The sequence below is a fragment of the Mastigoproctus giganteus genome, chromosome 7 (assembly GCF_048544385.1).
Source record: "Mastigoproctus giganteus isolate SK-2022 chromosome 7, ASM4854438v1, whole genome shotgun sequence".
Taxonomy (NCBI): Eukaryota; Metazoa; Arthropoda; class Arachnida; order Uropygi; family Thelyphonidae; genus Mastigoproctus; species Mastigoproctus giganteus.
In genome coordinates, this window is record NC_143581.1 from 18,144,268 (window position 1) to 18,164,848 (window position 20,581).

General features: G+C 34.8%; 1 protein-coding gene across 1 annotated transcript in view; it reads left to right on the top strand.

Moving 5' to 3' along the window:
• Positions 1-5,578: 5,578 nt before the first annotated feature.
• Positions 5,579-20,581, top strand: part of LOC150082595 (phagosome assembly factor 1) — a 156,352-nt gene continuing 141,349 nt past the window's right edge. The window contains exon 1 of the mRNA XM_090378706.1: positions 5,579-5,776. Within this exon, the coding sequence (XP_090234832.1) occupies positions 5,713-5,776 (64 nt within the window). The 5' untranslated portion in view covers positions 5,579-5,712. The remainder of the gene's footprint in view (positions 5,777-20,581) is intronic.

Consider the following 20,581-nt stretch of genomic DNA (forward strand, 5'->3'; position numbering starts at 1 on the left):
CTGAGCAATGAGTCTCTGGGGGACCCAAGCGCAAACCGACTATATGAAGTCCCATATCAAGCAAGTTTTTTCGATACTCTTTTGTATACGTGCAGGAGCAATGTTACAAAACAGACGACGTTATTTCGAAGGCACTTGCCAAAGATTTAAGAAAACATTCGCCTTTTGTATAAATATTTCATTAAAATCGCTCGTATTATTAAATTATACCCAGATGATGTATCTAATAACAGCGATCATAATTATCCCAATACAAATTGGAATCAACAAGTAATTATCAAAATGACAACAAAATATTATTAAATATTATACGTCAAACGTTACTTATGAACAAATGACGTTAGCGCCATCTAACACTAACAAAAAGTTATATTAATGTTCAGGTGATTACTGCTATTTCTGTAACAAGAAATTTTAATTACAAAACTCTTATGAATAAAAATAAAATAAAATAAATGATAATGTTGTTTTTGGAAATAAATATGCGGAACGTTTTCAGATATTTACAGCTTTGTTACGAAAAATAAGATGGATTATTTCTTATGTCTGTAAGAATCCAAAAGGGAAACATAATGAGAGCAAATTATAAAATGTGATTTATTTATAAAACACGCGTATGAATACGTATAGATTGAATTAGATTTTCAATGCAAAAATATGTTTATTTTTGCATTGAAAAATTCAATGCAAAAATTTAAAAAATCAAAACATAAGTACAAATAATAAGTAAAGTACATAGTTTAATAAATCCGCACATATTATATTTAAAACATAAAATTAAATGCGTGATATTATTAAATTTTCATTTTTAATACTTTCCATTATATTTTTCATTACAGTTTAATCAGTCAACGTGATTATTTGTTTAATGATTTATTAATAATTTTATTCATTGTTTAATATTTATTTATTAATATTTTTTAATTTTTTATTTTTAAAAATTAATTTAGAGATTAATGGTACAATTAGTTTATTTGTAGGACAGGGATAAAATTATGAAAAACTTGCCCTAATAAATCCCAATATCTAAATTAAAAAGAGGCTATATTTCTGAATTCTACATTGAATTTCGTCTCCCAGAAAAGTTTTGAGTATTGAAGTTGTTTGAACGGGACTACTATTGGCACTTATTGAGTACTGTCATTTGGCCTAATCAGGAGAGATTTGATTGCAGTTCCTAACTCCACAGGGTTGAAGACATCAGGAGCAGCTAGCGATAGCTGTGAAATTGTCCAGAGTACGGCTGATGAAGGGTTTCAGTAAGGGATCCCGAAACGTCACAGCTGAGTTTACCTTTTCATGTAACTTTTTACACAGTGAATTTCAGTTAAATCATATGGTTTAATTAATGTTATTCGAATTTAATTAATTAATTATGAACAATCACGTTATGTTCTTCCAACATTAATCTTTTTTTATATTATTATCTGCCACCTCCCAATCAAATTACTGCATACTTTCCTAATTACTTATAGGGGATCACATCTGGTGAGTATGGGCTTGGCACACCCAGGGTCCTGAGCTGGGAGGTGTTAGCATTAGCATTAGCATTAGCATTAGTAGAGGCATATGATGCAAGAAAGCAAGCTTATTCAGCATCAGCCAAAAAAAAAAAAAAAAAAACAACCACTAAAAAAAAAAAAAAAAAAACAACCCGTTCTTCTCTTTATTGGTGATTCCCTTCTACTTCTGACTCTCTCAGGGTAACTCAGAATGTTTTTTTTTTTTTTTTTCTTTTGGTTGGTGCAGCAAAAGCCTCAGTCTTCCTTGCACCTATAATAATAATAATAGCCAATTTATATCCTCACTTTTATAGCAAGACTTGTGAATGATAGCCCTGGTGGGTAGCACAACTGGTGTTATCACCATCCTCCCCACATCGCGTGGAAAAGACCTGAGTTCGAATCCCTTCAGTGACGCGAGGAACTTTAATGGGCCTCTTTCACAATCTAACTGAGTTGGTTGGGCTCAGGGGAGAGTAGCATGGTTTTTCTCTGGAAACTCGGGTTTTTCGTCCAGCAACTTTCAAATCGAACATAGAACGTACCCAATTTGTAGACATATTATATACTTCGCAATATAGCCTAACTTGCTGATGCGCCTAAAAACCTATAACAATCAGCCAACTGTGTATGGTGTGACGTGTTACGTTTTTAGGTGCCTTAGCACAATGCTTAAAGCGCCTATTGTCTTAACTAACCATATCTGTCGATCCGTTCGCGTGTAATGACTCCCGTGGATGGATTTTCATGATGTTTTACATATGGCTCTTTTACAACGACCTGTTGAGCATTCCCTATTTTCATTAAAACCGGTCCAATAGAAATCCGCAATTATAATTTTTTTATTTTTAATAGATATCACGCATGCTATCCAAATACCATATACTGTATTGTATGTAACTGAAGCACTGGATTCATTGAAAGAATGAATGGCCAGTATGGCAGATGCGCTGAAGCGAAATGTTTATGTGCAATTAGTTTCGGTTCGCACATAAAAAGTCATTGCTTTTTGCTCATTTTTTTTTTTTTTCTTTTATTGTTATAAATTGAGTTATTACTATTTGCTAACGTGCGCGCAATGTAACTCACTGGTGCATTAACTAGTTCGGATCCACTGTGAAGAGATTCTGGGCCTCTTTGCTGGTTCTCCATGCTCTGTGAATAGGCGACGTTTATAATTTTAGTGGCTAGAAAGCGGATCAAAATGAATTTAGGTACGCCCGGTCATTTGTCAAATGTTATTCGGTACGCACAAATACACACACACACACACACTTCTTCACGTGCGCACACACTAGGCCAGTAGGGCTGCCAGGAGTTTTCTTTGGAAGACATTGAGAATCAGAGCCTCTGTTTGAAAATTACACTATATATATATATATATATTTTTTTTTTTTTTTCGTTTTAATCAAGTCTTTTTGGGAGAGGATGAAGCCTGTAAACCCCCTTCGGGATACACCCATATCTAATAAACTCCTTTCTTTGAAAAGTGGGCTAACCACCAGATCCTTTAGCAGCACATCCTTGATTTGTTGTATTTATTACAGTCGTTTTTACGTTTGTGACGCATCATGTTATGTAACACTTCAACCAATACTAATCATACATTTTGGAATCTCGATTGCGATTCTATTTTGAATGGATACAGATAATCATTTTCTCAAATTGGAAATGAATAACTATCGGAACGCCAGTATTAAATGACCACTACTGATTAGCGTAAGGGTAGGGGAGTCATTCACAAGTTACGTAGAGCAAGGAGATAATAGGTAGCTGGAGGTGTAGTCACAGCAAATAGTAGGCAATAGTTTCGTTTATAAAATTGGGAATAAATTAATAATTTTTCAATGACTTTTGGGTGACGTTGGCGACAAATGGCTAAGCGATGCAGAACCCAGCATCTGACCATAAATTCGTCGAGAGGGGAAAATTTTGCCATGGGATTTTGTAGTTCTAAGTCACTGCCAATATGGACGTCTTGATTAGAATTATTGTAACGATATAATTTATTGGCTAGTCCAATCACTAAAGATAATAAATAACGAAGCAGTTTAGATAGGGAATTCGTATCCTCTGTAGATGGATGGAATTTTAGGATTTTTCACACTATGAAGAAAACGTACAATCCAGAGCAAAAGGTGTGCGGTTTCCTCCCTCCTGGAAATTTAGGTTTCTTTCATCCGACAAACCGGCCATAAAATACACGCAATGTACAGGGAATATATTGATACCTTTTGGCCTTAGTTTCTTTGGCGCAAAAATAGAACAAGAAAATAGAATAGATATTTATGATTTCTCCCGAATAATGACTTTGTTGATGAAATATTTGTTAATATTAAATCGATATTATTTGGGCACCTTACTGTTTTTATCTATCCTCATATCTTACTTTTATCTCAGCAGCATAGTAGTGCTACAGATGTGTGCTACACCCCCGCAGTCTGTATATCTGAATCATGTCTACTAAGAAGTGTTTTTCACTCTTCTTCTGCTTCTGGGAATTCCTTTTTGTACAAAACTAAAATCGGAGACAGTTCAGTTATCCCTTGGCTGGTTATAATAATTTATTTCTTTGTGTTTTCATTTATTGTTTCGTATATCTAACTCTTCTCCTCTCCTCTCCTCTTCTACACCAATCGAAGTTCCCTGGGGGGGGGGGGGGATCGTGACTCTTTTTTTCAAAGCTGTTTTGTTAAGGGATTCTTTTAGCTTTGCGGGAAGAAACTGTTAGGGAGTTTTAAGATCAATTAAACTATTTTTAATATGTATTTTACCGATTAATATATAGGTAAATAAACCTTATTAGTTTTTGATGTTTGTCACTTTGTTTATAACTTTATATGTATTTTTTGCACAAGTGTGTATATGTTATATACAGAAGTGGCCCTATATTAGCTTTTAGAAACTGGTGCCCTAGGTGATCTATGCAGTCGGCGATTCCCTCTTCCAAAAATCTAAGAACAGTTGTAAATAAATAATAAATAAATTTTCTGTTTATACTCCGGGGCGACCACCCGGTCAGATGAGTTCAAGATCGAAAGAATACAAGAAACAGCACCGTATTTAACAGTCACGTGATTGAAGCCCGGTCACTCAAAGCACGTGTAGGTTTTTTTTGGTATGTACTCTACACATTGACTGTTTTTCTTGTAAGAACGGGCACCTTTGGTTATATACAGATACATGAATTATAAGTGACAGTGGCGTATCATAATGAAGTTGAGTTCGCGTGCGGCATAATTTATTTATTTTCTTTTTGGGCTGTGAAATTGCATGTCAGTTCATTATAAACAATCCTGTTTGTAATATCATTTTCAAATACAAATTATTGCCGAATCACTTAATTTTTTTTTGTCTAAGTGTATTTCTAATATAATTCTTAACTCTTTTAAGCACAGAGAACGATTGTTCTGCTGATGCGTTCGAAACAGGAATTGACAAAAATATTTTTAAAATTATGCCCACATAAGAAAAGTTGATACTAGTCCTCCTAAGAAGGCGAATTTAAATTTTCATTTTTATGCAAAATGTATAAAATGCGTTAATTCTTCCTTAAAAAAAATATTAGTAAAAACAGCAATGAGTTTTTAAAATTGATTCTGGGCCCCAGGCAGATGTCTTTTTTACCTATAGGATAACGAACCACTGCATAGGTGGGCTGTCTGATTATCTAACAGGTTTTTCGAAATGTTTTTCTGTTATCATTTTCGATGGATAAGAAAAGGAAAAAACAAATGACGATTTTTTTTTTTTTTTGAAAATGAGCAATTTTTCTCAGCTGACGTTAAGCCTGATGACAAAAAAAAAAAAACGTTAGCAACGGAAATTTTAGCAGCTACATTAGTATTTTTTTCTTCTTTGTTGTTGGAAAATATATGTCTTCAAGTTGTAAGCACAAACCACAGCAGTTCTCTTTAAGTTTATTACATCCTTTTGTTTAGTTCTTTGTTGTTATGTGCTCCTGTCAGATCTGTGACCCAGGAACAAAATCTGAAACGTTGTCAAGGTCAAACGGAAGATGGTATGTTTATGTCTACTGCGCATGCCTCTTACAGACTAACCTGTGTAAAGATGGCGTCAGGTACTTTAAACAAAGAGTAACTAGCCAAGTTGTAACTTTAGTTAGTGACTTATTGCAGCTTTGTTTTCAATGCATTGTGGGGTTGATGATTGTCTACTCTAATACAGAATTTAGTGACTTTGTGCGAGGATGTTGGAATTGGAGGTTGTGCCTGAACGATCACTGGGCAATGAACAGTGGGAGCTCGTTCTTGGTAAGTTGTTGGTGAAATGTGTTTTCGAAGCGTTGTTTGTAACCTTACGTCAGTTCATCTGGGCACAGCTGACACCACCACCCATAGGTTCTCAGCTGATGCCACGACATTGGGATAAGTTCTTTTTATACTTTATCAACACTTAATAAAATGTGACACTTTTAAATTGCTGTACAACCATACATAACAAACAAAGGATTTTACATTTACGTTACGTGCCAATTTTTATAAACAAACCGAATTGCTCCAAAAATATTCTTTCACACCTGTGTGAAGTGAATGAACGTGGCTTGATATATTTAATACAGTGTTTTATTTTAACTATTTTGTAGTTATAGCATTTAAAAAGTGCGTTATTATTGACTGCTGTAACTATTGTTTATTCTTTTGTTCATATTGTGCAATTCACTGCCAGATCACTAAGTTTGGCGTGGCATGTATGTCATCATCAAAAGAACTGCTATTTTTTCATTGCTAAATAAAATATATTCGCTTTGTTATTCTGTTATAAAATATCATAGTTGGAAAATGAACCGCTCTTTAGTGTTTTCTGGACGGTATAGTGTTCATACAATAATCGGATTTAAAAAACAACAGAAAAAACACCTTAATTTCCTTTTTACTGTATACCTTTCCTCTGAAAAGAAAGTACATTTTTTAGATGTACTTTCTTTTCATTGTAACATTTTTATTTTTGATATGTGTAAATTGTGGAAATACTGTACTGTGTTCATTTGATGATTATTTATAGTTGCTTCATTTTTTTTTATTTACCTTGCATTTTGTTTTATTTTATTTGTAAGCAATTAAAAATATTCACTTTTCCGAAAAAATGATTTATTATAAAAATGCAGTTGGTACTGATTGATTCTCCCAGGAAGTGATAATTAAATTCTAGTTTCTTTTTAAATACCCAGTTGATAAATGTAATAAAAATACTTTAAAGAGCTTGTACATTTAATTGATATTTTAGATCAATTAAATGAAGACATTTAATTGATGATTATTACTTGATTAAATGAAGACATTTAATTGATCTAAAATATCAAACATTTTGATCTTATATAGTCTGTTAGAATGATTTCTATTTTCACATGGATTATGCATTTCTACCAACTAATGAAAATTAAATGCATAGTATTGTAAATTGTACATGTTCATAAAAAATGCTACAACTTTGTGTGCATATATTCTTTATGTATTGCATTGGCATTAGTGAGTTTGGTATCATTAAACATGTAAGACTGGAATTGAATAGCAATAGATTGTGATTTATTATTGAAGTAAAAACATATTCAGTATGTGATCTCTGTACATGCAGGACCATTTGCAGACTTGATTGAAGTTTACAATAACTACAGCCAGTGTTTCTTCAGAAATGCTCTCCACAGCAGCTGTGATTTCACATTTAAATTCTTCATTGGTGTGCAGATTACTCCTATACATATTGTCCATAAGGAATCCCCAAAGGGATTCAGATTCAACAAGTATGGTGGCCAAGACCACCAACCCCATGTTGTCCAAGATATCAGTTAGAGATGACCTTATCATCAAGATGCTTCTTTGGAGAAATGAAGAACCTCATTTGCTATATGTGGTCGTTTCCCATCTTGTTAGGAAATGTTTTTTCTGTGTTCTCTCTCATGCCTTGAAATATAATAGTAATTATTATTTTAATGATCCCGAGATAAAGCCCATATCTGTTTGTGTGTATCATATCTGTAGAAGTGTGTTTACAGTCAATTTACATGTGATGCAGGCTGAAAAACTCAGAGGAATGCCTCTGAGTTTTTCAGGTAGCATTCTGCATTAACTGTATTTGTCAAGAAGACTGGTCCAGTGATTGCATACCTGCCATGCCATGCCACACCACACCATGTATTTTAAGGGTTCAGAGGCTTTTAAGGATTCAGAGGATTCATGAGTGAACGGAGTTTGCACTGCCCCATACATATTCTGTTTATTGACTCGGCCATTAATTAGTGAGCAATATGCCATGTGTTTAAGGAAAGTTTTAAATCTTATTGGACAATTCTTAAAATGCATGCAGTTTTAAACCCAGCTTTTGTGACAATCATTTCACAGATTTCCTTGGGCTATGAATAATCGCTTTCTGTAAGTGTGCAGTATTTCACGCATCCCAGTAGACTTCTTTTTGTTAATATACCTCTTATTGTCTATCACAATACCAGACTGTTCAAACTTTTTTTATTGCTAAATCAAAATTGCAAAGTAATTGTCATTTAACACCATGTAACGATTGAGCTTAACTGTGAGATTTATTCTTTACCAACCTCAAAATTTTGGATCTTTTCTGCAACTGAATTCACTTGAAATTTCTGTACTATAACAAAACTGCCAGTTTTATAAAATATTTTTACAGAATTTCATACAGAATTTTCCTGTTAAGGTGCATCACTAACAAGTAAAAAATATTCCCACGTGTTTACTGACACTGAACTCACCATTGCCAGTCCACTAAGTCAAGTGTAGGCATTTATAACTATTATAACTTTCTTGATGACTCTGTATTTGTAAATGGAAATATAGCATAAACTCTTTTATGGCATGACTCCTCATGTATTTAGTACAGTATCCAACTGCTTTTAATATAACTGTTTTATTACTTTCATGTCACTTATTGTCATAATTCCTCTCTTCTGTGATACAAGCAACAGTTCAACAGTTCATGGCTTGAGTGTGAAAGGTTTATTTGAGGAGTCTAGCAATATATTACTTTTCAACAGTCCCTTTGGAGTCGATATGCTTCTGCTACTGATACTGCAGGTGCATTGATTCCAGCTGTGAATAAAGTTTTCTCTTGGGCCTCTGGAATTCATCCACTGTAGCAGTAATATCACTGTCAGTTGGAAAATGGATGCTAGACATGTATTTTTTCAAATTAAGAAATAGATGAAAGCCTGATGGTGCTAGATCTGGTGAATATGGAAAATAGCCGAACATTTCAAAGCTGTGCTTATGCAGGGAAGCCATGGGAATGACAGACTTGTGAGCAGGTGTAAACAAGACTCCTGAGTTTACTGATTGCTGAGTTTACCTCGCCATTTGTCTTTGATGTTTTCACACAAATGCCTTACAAAATCTGCATAATACGTTCCCATGACTGTCTGGTCTTTCTGAATGTAATCCACTAGCAACACTCCATCTGCAGTTCAAAAAAACTGATGACATCACCTTGCTAGCATAAGGAACTGACTTGGCTTTCTTTGGATGGGAAAAAGAGCATGTTTCCACTGTTGCAATGCTCCTTTGTCTCTGGCTGAAAGTGATGGATCCACATCTCATCCATGTTCACAAACCTTGAAAGGAAATTTTCTGTATCTGCTTGAAAATAATGCAAATATTCACTTGACTTGACATCTCTTGTGTGTTTTTGATTTGCTGTTATTGTGTGGTACACATCTTCAGATGAGATGCCCAAGATGCTGGCAATGTACCAAACTGTCACTCATCACCAGATCATGCACACTGTCAACAACATCTGAAGTGATGGACACTTTTTTTCCCCAAATATTGGATGAGTCTGTTTGTTTGTTGATTTTTGTCCATTTTTCCTGATTCATACAACTTTGTTGACTTCAGGACCTGTAATTAAAGAATGTTATTGAAACTGCATGAAACTTTGTAGATTACTATTTGAAGTGTTATACATTTTAAGTACAGCAATTTTTTAGCACTGTACTACTATCCTTTTATACCTCAGCCACGAACCTTTCAGATCTCCCTTGTATTGTTGTCTGTGAGAAAGTGTTTGTTTGTTGAATATGTGAGGTGTGATCAAAAAGTTCAGAGACTGAACTAACATTTGAGAGATGAAACTTGTGGCTATTCATATAGATCTCCTTCAGAGTTGTCTGATGTATACACTGATTCCAGTGCTTCTGCAACTTATCGATGCATTTTCTTTTGGAATTTCTAACAGTTGCTGTGTTACATTCAGAATATTTCCTTATTTATTACAAATCTGACTTTTCAAGGGGACTATAAGATTGGGGGAGGGAAATCACAGGGAGTTAAATCGGTAGTATGGTGAATGGGATCCACAGTGATGAAATGCTTCACAAGAAATTCTTGAATGGAAAGCGCTGAGTGTGCAGGGACATTGTCATGCTGTAAACACCAATTCCCCGAAGTCCATTTTTTCAGCTGTTTTCTCTGAATAGTATTGCACATTCACTGTAGAACTGTTTGACCATGCAGGAAAAATTCATAATGAACAATGCCTTGGGATTCAGAAAATGTGATAAGCATAATCTTCACATTTGATTAAGATTATCTTGTTTTTTAGGGCCAAGGCGAAGATGGAGTCTTCCACTGAGAGGACTGGACTTCGTTTCATGGTCATAGACATACACCTATGATTCATCACCAGTAATGATAAAAGAAACAAAGTGTGGGTCATCAGCAGCAGCAGTAAGTTGATGAAAATCTTGACATGTGGAAACTTGTCGCTCTTTGTGGTCATCAGTGAAAATACAAATTATAAACTCGACTGAAATGTGTCACATTCTCAAAGCTTTTGTTAAGATTGATATGTCTCACAAGAAATGTTTTTCACTAGAAATTTATAGATAGTTAAACATTGATCAGATTAATGTTTAACTATTTGCAAGTTGCCTGATCGGATCATGAATGATTGAATTTTTGAAGTTGAAGGGCCAGAGCGATGATCATCTTTGAAGCACAAGTGGCCTTCTTGAAACTTTGTGAACCACTGAAGTATCTTTGAACTTAGCATCTTCTCTGAAAGCTAATTTAAACATTTTTGGGTTTCTTTACTTTTTTCCTACTTTAGAACAGAATTTGATGCAAAATTTGCTGCTTAATAAGATCACCCATCATTTTAGAATGAAACACAAAATACCATATATTTAATGCATGCTAAGTCAGAGTGATTGCAAATAAATGGGCAATCATTGTGTTAATATGACTAGATGAGTCACAGAATGTGTTATAACTTGCTACATTGCAATTTTAAGATACAAAGTCCCCAAACTTTTTGATCACATCTTGTATATGCCTATTTTTATGCTTTTACAAAAGAAATGGTCATCTTTCAAAAGGCGTGTTAGCGTTTACATTTTTGAAGTCAGACGTTAGTGGCTTAATCTGAAATTGTTACTTTTAATTTTTTTCTAAGATTTATATTTTGTATTTTCCTGCTTTTGTTTATTATGTTATACATAATTTATATTTATGAAATGATTATCAATGCAGAATTTATTAATTTTGGATAAAATTTAAATTTTAGAATAAAACAACCAGTCAACATCCATTCACTGTCCATCTCCGAACTCATTGAATGAATTTTTTTTATCCCTCATTTATTCCTTCTACTTCTGTTTTTAGAACAACCTTTCTTCACATGTATCTCCCAAAAATCACAATCTATGGAAATTCAAGTCTGACATCAACAATTATCTTTTGTCTTCTCAGATTTCATCTAAGTATTGCAGGTTCTAATACCTTTTGTATTCGATGTTTTCTTATTAAAAAGAAAAAAACAGCCTTATGATTTCTCCCAAAAATCTTCATGTGTGTGGCTAAACAAGACACAGAAATTAACCTTCTATTGCTAGTATGGCATCTGACAGATGCCACTTTTTAAAAATTTTTATGTTTTTCTTTTTTTTTTTAAATTTATAAATGAAAAAATCCTCTCACATACCTTTGCACATCAATATTCTAACTAGTTATACAGCATTTTCTGTTTTAATTTTGATATACTATGAATTACAAGACATTTAATTTTTATATGGCATTTAACAGATGCCAGGCAAGCAAAACATCTATCTTCTAGACAGTTCCCATTCCCATTCCCATGTGGTGTCTGTGAGACACCAGCAACAGATGTGTCTAATCTTGCTGTAGAGCTTTGATTTCTCTGGCTAAACATGAACAGCTGACAGAAATACGGACATTCACGATGCATCTGTCAGGGTGCCACATAAATATCTGTATTTCAATCCAGGGGACCTTGAAAATTCCAAAAATATGATAAAAACTTTATTATTATTATTCTTTTTTTCTTGTTTATTTTGATTTGATATTTTTTCATTGGGTTTTGCAAACCATAATTAATAGAATGCCGTTCAATTCAGTAAAAAAGCTAAAAATTAATTTTTTCTAATTAAAACAAAAGGGCTATCATACAGATGCCATGTGAGTTTAAATTTAGGGTACAAGTGATGGATGGTTAAACTGAGTGCACTTATATTCTGTGGTAAAGCTGCCCTATAAGTGTCGTAAGTGTATCCATTTTAATATTTTTTGTGTATTTGTATTCGGCTTTGGTTAAGATTTCAAGAGAAAAATCATAATGCAAGATTCTGGTATTCTAAATTTTAAATGGAAGTTAATTATCAGTATTAATAAATTCTTTGTAACATACAGTGAGTGCAGTCATTCCACAATTGAAGTTATCTGCCTGATGCAAAATGCCTTTCATCTCCCATTAGAAAAGTTTATCTGCTGGCATAATTTCCTATTAAAGAGTTTTTAATTGTTGGAGACCTATGTCTTGTACCAGGTTTTGCAATTTTTTTATCTACTTCTGAATCAGTATTTAACCTAGCCCAACTGAGTTCTTTATACTGAATTTTTTTTTTAAACCCGCTATATATAAAAAAATCTCAGGTTAAATGTTCTCAGTTAGGACAAAAAGTATCAGTACCCCAAAGAAATATGTCAACTGTGTTGATACTCAATTTGTTTTCATAAAATAATTGCATAAGATTTGTTTCCTTTAAAATTTTATAATGTTTATTTATTATTTTAAATTTTATTAACTAGCTGTTAAATATTTGTGTTGATAACAGTGATAATCTTTTATTGTTAACAACAAAGGTCAAGTTGTATTATTTAGAAATTAAATAGAATAATAGTGTCATGCTGTTATTTCTTATTTACTTTGAATAAATCTTAGTTTTCACTGATTTTATCTTTAGCATCCACATTCAGTTGATGTATTGGTAGTTAGTATTAGCAAATTTTAGCAATGTTGTTTGAGCATTTGATAAAAAATAATGTAAGCTGGTAAAGCTTTTCATTCATTCTTTATGCTGTTGATTTTAAAATCCATGACATGAAATAACTGAAACTGCCATTCAACCAAAACAAAAAAAAAATTGCCCTAGGTGGTTTTTTCATCATGAGTGATTTTTCCACCAGGCTGATTCTTCCATTCACTGATTTTCTATTCAGCCTATTGGTGTAATGATTGCAGCATGCCCTTTAGGTGTGATTAAAATATTAGTTTTGGACTCATTGCTTTTATTTGACTATGGCGTTCAGTGGTTTTAAAATTTTGCAATGGATGCTTATACAAAACATTATACAGTATTTAGGTTAGTTATTTCATATATATATATATATTTTTTTTTAGTTCATATTTTGGAAGGAAAAGGATGTTTTTTTTTTGTTTTATTTTTTAAGTTTGATTCGATGAAACATTGAATTAGTTTGTTCAGTTTTGAACAAATTGATCCAATTGTTTTTTCTATTGTGCATTGTAATATTTGAATCATATTTGATTTGATGTTTACTGAAGTGATGTTTTAAAAGTATTGCAATTTGTGAGTTAATTAAAAAAATGACTTTCTTCATAAAAGTTGCTTGTCAGATGCTTGTTGCTTATTTTTATTTTTTTATTATTAAAATTTAACATACTTAGTGATTAAAACCTTTGTAATTGTAACTTATATGCATAACTTATATATGTACCTCAGTGACAGAGATAAAAATATATAGCCTGTGTCATGGGGCATGGAACATATTAGAGCAATTTGGAACACTGTTCTGGTTGGTGCACTATGGCCATAGTTGCCGATGCACCCAATAAATTCCAAAACAAACTGTTCTGGTTTGTTACTGCATCAGTAATGCTCCTACATACTTGATTATTAGAAAGAGGATTAAAGAATGTTCCATTTCATGAAATTTTCCATTCTGACCCCTGCTATGTTACAAAATTGTTGGATGCAGGTATAATTCAAAAATTTAGAACAAAATAACTGAATTACTCATAATTTAACAGTTAGCATTAGCCATATGGTGTAAGGAAGTTCCAGGCTTTTACTGCACCAGCCAAAACCAAAATAAATAAAATAAAACTGTCTGTGTTTTTCTCCTTGCCTGCTATAGGTGCCCATCCAGCTGAACTTTGAATATCACCAAGCTGTTAGCCTCAACTACTGACTAAGGGAACATTCCAGTAATGAACAACTCTTGAACTGAAAGAAAATGTTCCACAGTCCAGTTTAAATCTCTTTCCCCACAATTTTTATTTTATTTATCCTGTTGACCTAGTATTATTTATACTTGTGAACATTTCACTTTCATTCATTTTGCTGTCTCTTCTCAGAGCCTTGTAGACCCTCAGTCAGGTTCCCTCTAAGGTAGCTTAGAGGGACCTACCTAGTTAAGCTAGTTTGCTAGTTAAGCTACCTAGTTTTGAAGCTCTGTAGCCCACATATTCAAAGTTTTTTTTCATTTGGGTGCCCTTTTTACCATTCTAACCAGGCACATTGCGTACTTTTGAACCCCTTCAAGAAGCTTACTGTCTTTTTTCGACTTATCTTCCCTATTTGGACACACTATTCCAAGTGTGGAGTCTGACAAAAAAATGTTTGACAAATCATCATAAGGACACTATTAGCTGTTCTTGCTACGTGTCTATACTGTCCCCATTATAGAAAAAAGTACTACAAGTGTATAAGTTATTTTGAATTTGCTATTCCCAAGTATTAAGATCTTGCATTTTATTGCATTAAAACATATCTGCCAATTTTCTGACCATTGAAGCCTAACCAAGTTATCCCAAAGCATTGCTGGGATAATTTTGGGATAACCAAGTTATCCCAAAGCATCTCCTGTTCTTGACTTCATCTGCAGATGATAGGATTTCCGGTCAATGGAAAAAGTCATTGATGTACAAGAGGAAAAGAGTGGGAAAAAGAACTGAACTTTGGGGAATACCAGCATAGTGAAGAAGTTAGCAGACAGAGAGCCCTCTACTATCATGTGCAGTGAACAGTCACAGAGAAAACTGGATACCAAATTACAAAAAACAGTGCCAAACCTTTTTGTCAAACATGATTAAATGCCTTTGAAATGTCAAGAGCAACTGCTTGAGTTTCACCAAACTTTTCCATTGAATTTGACCACAGATGGGTAACATAAGCCAGAATATTACCAGTGAATCAATACTGACAGAATCCATACCAGCAATCGTTGATCAGATGGAAGGTTTTTAGATAGTTTAAGAGTTGGTGATTAATTGATTTCTCCATTACTTTATAAACAGTAGAAGTAATTGCAATGGGATGATAATTGGATGGAAGTGATTTGTCACCCTTTTTTAGGAACTGTCTAGATATGAGCAAATTTCCAAGCAGAAGGAAAAACACCTTTAGAATAAGAAAGTGAAAAAAGGTGACACAGAACTGGAGTCAGTTCGGGAGCACAGGTTTTGAATGGAGTGTACTGGCAATGATGGGAGGTGGTTTACTAAGATCATTAATACACAAACACAAGTTGTAAGGAAAATAGGATGTTAGCATTTATTCTTGGCTGAAGTGGAAATAGAACCATCTGGTTTTGACTTAGGTGGGAACAGAGATGGGCGAAAGTTGTGGCCAATAGTTTTCTCAAAAGACCAGAATTCTCATCTACCATTTGGACAAGAAGCAAGTTTTCTACTCTTAGCCTGTTCGAAATCTAGTTTGAACTGATTAATAACTGTTTTACTTACAATTGTTATGAGCTTTGGAAAAGGCAGAAAATGGGACAAGATTTGGAAACAAGCCAAATACGATATGCAACATTCTTCTCTTGAACAGCTTTAGCACATTTATTGGAAAACCAAGGTTTACATAAAGGATGAGATTTTAAAGTGGAGTGTGGAATGAAGGATTTCATCCCTACAAGAATAATTTCACTTACACGATCTGAGAAAATGTTGACATCAGATGTTTTGAAACAGTAATCCGACCAAAGAAAAGAAGAAAAGAAATCTTGCAGATCATCCCATTTTGCATTCTTGTAATGCCAAACAACACAAGGTTGGGAATGGCCATGAGGGAAAGGCTCCATTGGAAAAGAGACCATTACCAAGTTATGGTTTGAAGTGCCTAGAAGATCATTTACCTCAACCATCTGCTTAGAAGGGTTGTTTGTGATTAAAAGATCAAGCGTGTTGGCAGTGTGTGGTTAGGATTGTCTGGTATTCTGGTAGGTAAATAAACAATCTGTGCGTGATCATTAGTAACTGCAAAAGCCTCAGCATCTCGACCAGCTGGGGCGATATGACTAGAAAACGGAAGCCAAGCTGGAGTTGTGAACATTAAAATCACCAAAGAAAATTACCTCACTGTTAGGAAAGTTGGACTGGAGAAAGTCAAGTTTCGAAGAGAGGAAGTCAGAGTCCCAAGTGATTAATGGAGTTGGGAGAATGATAGCGACAACAGATGAATTTGAAAGTACAGTCAGTTCTGCTATAACGCGAATTTTCACATGCGAATTTGCTCAAAGGTGATTGGTATATTAGGGAACAATGCAACTATAATGCGATTTTCGCTTTGGCTCATGCACAATTTCGTCTGCAAGTAACACCAGGTGAATGTAAAACCTGGCACCAAGCTGAACGTAACGACCTGTGCAGCAATACATACAAGTTTACAAAGCTTAAAAAATGTCAAACCTCAAATGTGTGAGAGCTATATTTACTGTAACTGTATTGGTTGGAGACACTGTTGTCATTTGCCACATTAACAAGATTTTTTGTTCAAACAGAAATTTCATGAGACGGGATGGCGTGAGCGGAGGAGCACATTTCTGGAGGTCACTATCATAAAACAGTAAAAACAGTTTTCAGTTCCCGGTTCATTGGGCTTTTCTGTTAACACAGTCTAATTATAAATGGGTAGTAAACTCGATCTTACTGCATTTGCAATAATAGCTGGAATTCTGTGGGTTTTTACGTTATGGTGAGATGTGTTCCCCTTCCTCTTCAATCATATAAAAAACATAAATAAATTTTCAGAATCTTCTCTTTTGTGCGTGCCGTGTTTATCGTTATTGATTGCTTAATTCATATTTTTATTACAGTGATAATTAAGCTATGTACATAAGCATATATAGTCTCCAACCAATACAACTAAATGGGAAATATAGCTCTCATACATTTGAAGTTTGACATACATGTTAACTCAATGTATGAGGTGATAATATTGTGTTTCTGCCTTAAAGGCACCCCCCCCCCCTTATGTTTCTCTTACCTCAGTTCACCTGCGTGTGTTATCCTATAAGTCCGTGTCTTGGACTGTTCTTCCACATTTGTTAACTTTTCTTTATAAAAAGTGTATTCATACAGCATTTCAGACATGGGTAAGCATCCTAGCTCCAAGAAGCCAAGCAGTGAGTGCAAAAGGAAAGCATTAAGTATAGAAGAGAAACTTGAAATAATTAAACGTTTTCAAAGAAATGAGAGAACATGTGATATCTCAAGAGCAACAGGCTTAAGTGAAACCACATTGCGCACCATCCATGCCATGAAAATAAAAGCTGCGCATGTAGCTGGAACAACTTCAAGGGCCGCAAAGTCAATTAGAACAAGACCTAAAGAAATAGAAGAAATGGAAAGGCTGCTAAGCATATGGATTGAAGACCAAACCAAAAAAAAAAAAAAAATTGGGAGCAAGCCCAATGAAGACCTTAAATTTAAGTGGAGTGTTTTCACAATGTTAAGCTGTATGGCAAAGCCGCAAAGGCTCATCTGCATTATTTTCTGTACCACCTGTGGTTCAGAAAATAATTGAAGAATGCAGCTACACATTGGATCAGATTTTCAATCTGGATGAAACAGGTCTCTATTGGAAACTTATATGCCTTGAAGGACCTACATCTCTAAGGCAGAAGCACATGCCTTAGAATTTAAGGCTGCAAAAGATCGTTTAATTATGATGTTTGCCGCCAACTCTAGCGGAGACTTGAAGTTAAAACCAGTAATTGTTTATCGCTCTGCCAATCAGCGAGCTTTAAAAAGGAATTGTGAAATCCAACCTTGGTATTCACTATAGGTCTAACAAGAAAGGTTGGATGACTGGGCAGATATTCACCGATATTTTAGTTGAAGCCTACCATGACCCTTTCAAGAATTATTGCAAGAAGAAGAACTTAGATTTTAAAATTGTAATAATTCTTGATAATGCACCAAGCCATCCTCAGACGGTTGCTGAACTCTCCCCGAATATCAAATTCATCTTTTTACCTCCGAACACAACCTCTCTACTACAGCTCCTTGACCAGGGTGTGATAGCAGCATTTAAGGCAAACATTCAAGATGTTAATTGCTGCTACTGAAGGTGACAAGGCACAAACTGTTATAGAATTTTGGAAGAGATTTAACATTAAAGTTGCCATTGATATGATTGTAGAAGCCTGGAATGATGTAACAAAAGACTACTTGAATCGCGTGTGGTGGAAACTTATCCTTCATTTAATTTACGAGTTTGAAGGCTCTGAACCTTCAGAGCAACTAAAACAAATCAAGCAGGTTGTGTTGCTTTTGCAAAAGAAGTTGGTTTCAAGGAAGTAGAAAATGAAGATATAGAAGAACTTCTAGAGCTCCAAATGAGGATCTATGTAATGAAGGCTGCAACAAGTTGTTGCAAGTCATGGGGCAGCCTGCTAGACTTCGTCAAAATGAGGATGATGACGAAGTCTAGCAGGCTGCCCCATGAGAACTTAAAACAGCAGAGTTATTAACTGCTTTAAGTGGAATTGAAAAGCATTTGCAGTGGATTGAAGATAATGATTATAACGCTAAACGTAGTAAGATAGTGCTTGGTGGCAGTTGGACTCATTTGGAACCATATAGGCAGCTCCTGTATGAAAGAAGGGGGCAGGAAAAGCAGCAAAAGCTAGATAGCTATTTTAAACCAGCACAGAAGAAAGAAAATCAGGACAGTGAATCACACCCTTCCACATCGGGTATAACAATATTTGTCCTAAGAATGATAACCCTCCTTCGACCACTTCAGACGAGCAAACTTCATATCTTGTCAAGGTAAAGTGCTATATTTACTGCAATATTTATTTATTTATTAGAAATTTAAGATGTGTTAGCAATTTTATTGGGTTTCTAACTTTTTTTTAGTGTTTTACTTACTGGACTGAACTTTTTTTTTTAGTGCTCTGCCCCATCCCTATTTTTCCCATTAAGCCCTGTTTTTAATGTGCGAAATACCATAATGCAGAGATTTTTAGGAACACATGTACTGCGTTATAGCAGAACTGTCTGTATGTGGTAGAGAGATTTTAAGCCAGAGAAGGTCAAAAACAGGAGATTCCAAATTACTGTCTCTGACAGGGAATATCAGAATGAACATATGCACAGGTACCATCTTTGAAGCAAAAGGAATCATACAGTGAATAATTCGGACAACTGAGATGAACAGTTTTTAAATCAACTGAGATTCTGTCAGAAAAAGTACATGGGGTTTGGTAGACTGTAATTGGAAATGAACATCATCGAGATTAGATCTGAGACCCCGTATATTTGTGAAATGAACACGGAAATGTTTGGGTGGTTTAGATCTTTTTTGCAAATAAGTTTGCTCTATTAATTTGACAATTCATGGTGTATTCAGTAGCAAGAAAAGGTGGGGGGGGAACATGCTGTATAAAGTAATGAAATTTTTGGATATGGTATACACATGGTAAGAATATACTCAGCTCCTTGACATAAAGCGGCCTCGACAATGCCCTCTGCATACACACTTCTCGGACTCCCTCCAGTCACTATCTGGCAAAGTAGAGGCAGTGAGATTATGCACTAGCTGATCTGGGAGCCTCCTAGAGAGTTACCAATGGGTTTGGTCCAGTGTACTATCTGCCAGCCTGTGAACACTGTTTTAGAGCTGTACCCTCAAAATGTAAGGAAGATTGGCCCTTGCCATGATGTCCGTCATAACCTCAAAAGACATCAATCATACTGCATGATGGAAGAGATGGGGAGGGTTTACCAGAGCTTTGCTTTGGAGACTAAACATGGGTTCCACCACTTCAAGCCTAAAATAAGCAAAGTGGTAGAATTGCACCGGTTGATGAGAGTCATCTGCCACCTAGCATTGTCTAGTAACACAGAAGGGCGGCATTCCTTCGTATAAGCAGGAGTTGAGGTGTGGTGTGGCACCCACACCACACCTCAACTCCTGCTTATGTTGGTTTGCACCTGAGTGGTCACCCACAGTGTGCTAGGTACTGTATTTCAGGACTTGCACTTGGGGATTATGCCCAGGATTACTAACAGTCCCACCATTGTGAAGGTGCAAGCAGAGGATCTGGCAGTCACAGACCAACTAGACTTTGCCAAAATTAGCTCCACTTGACTTGAGTGTCACCCGAATATCAGTTCCATTAGCATTTTAAACTCCCAGGTAGCAAGCACAGCTTGGCATATCTGATAGAATGTCTGCAGCACCCTCAAGGATCTCAGTGATATTCCTCAGTGAACCCCCTATAGTCCACTGGTATAGTCAGTGGTCTACAGGGATTCGATTTTCACACTATGGGTGTTGACTAACATTAGAGTTGGGAGAGGGAAAGGTTTGCAAAATTTTACATAAAATTATTTTTTAAAGTATTGCCTCAGGTTTTAAATGCTTGTTTTTTTTATTTCCAAGAAATAGTTTTATTTTATAAAGTTGTAAGGTCCTGCCATTGTTTTATTTGATATCTAGATTAAAATTTAATTATTAAATGCGAGTGGTGTATTTATTTCTT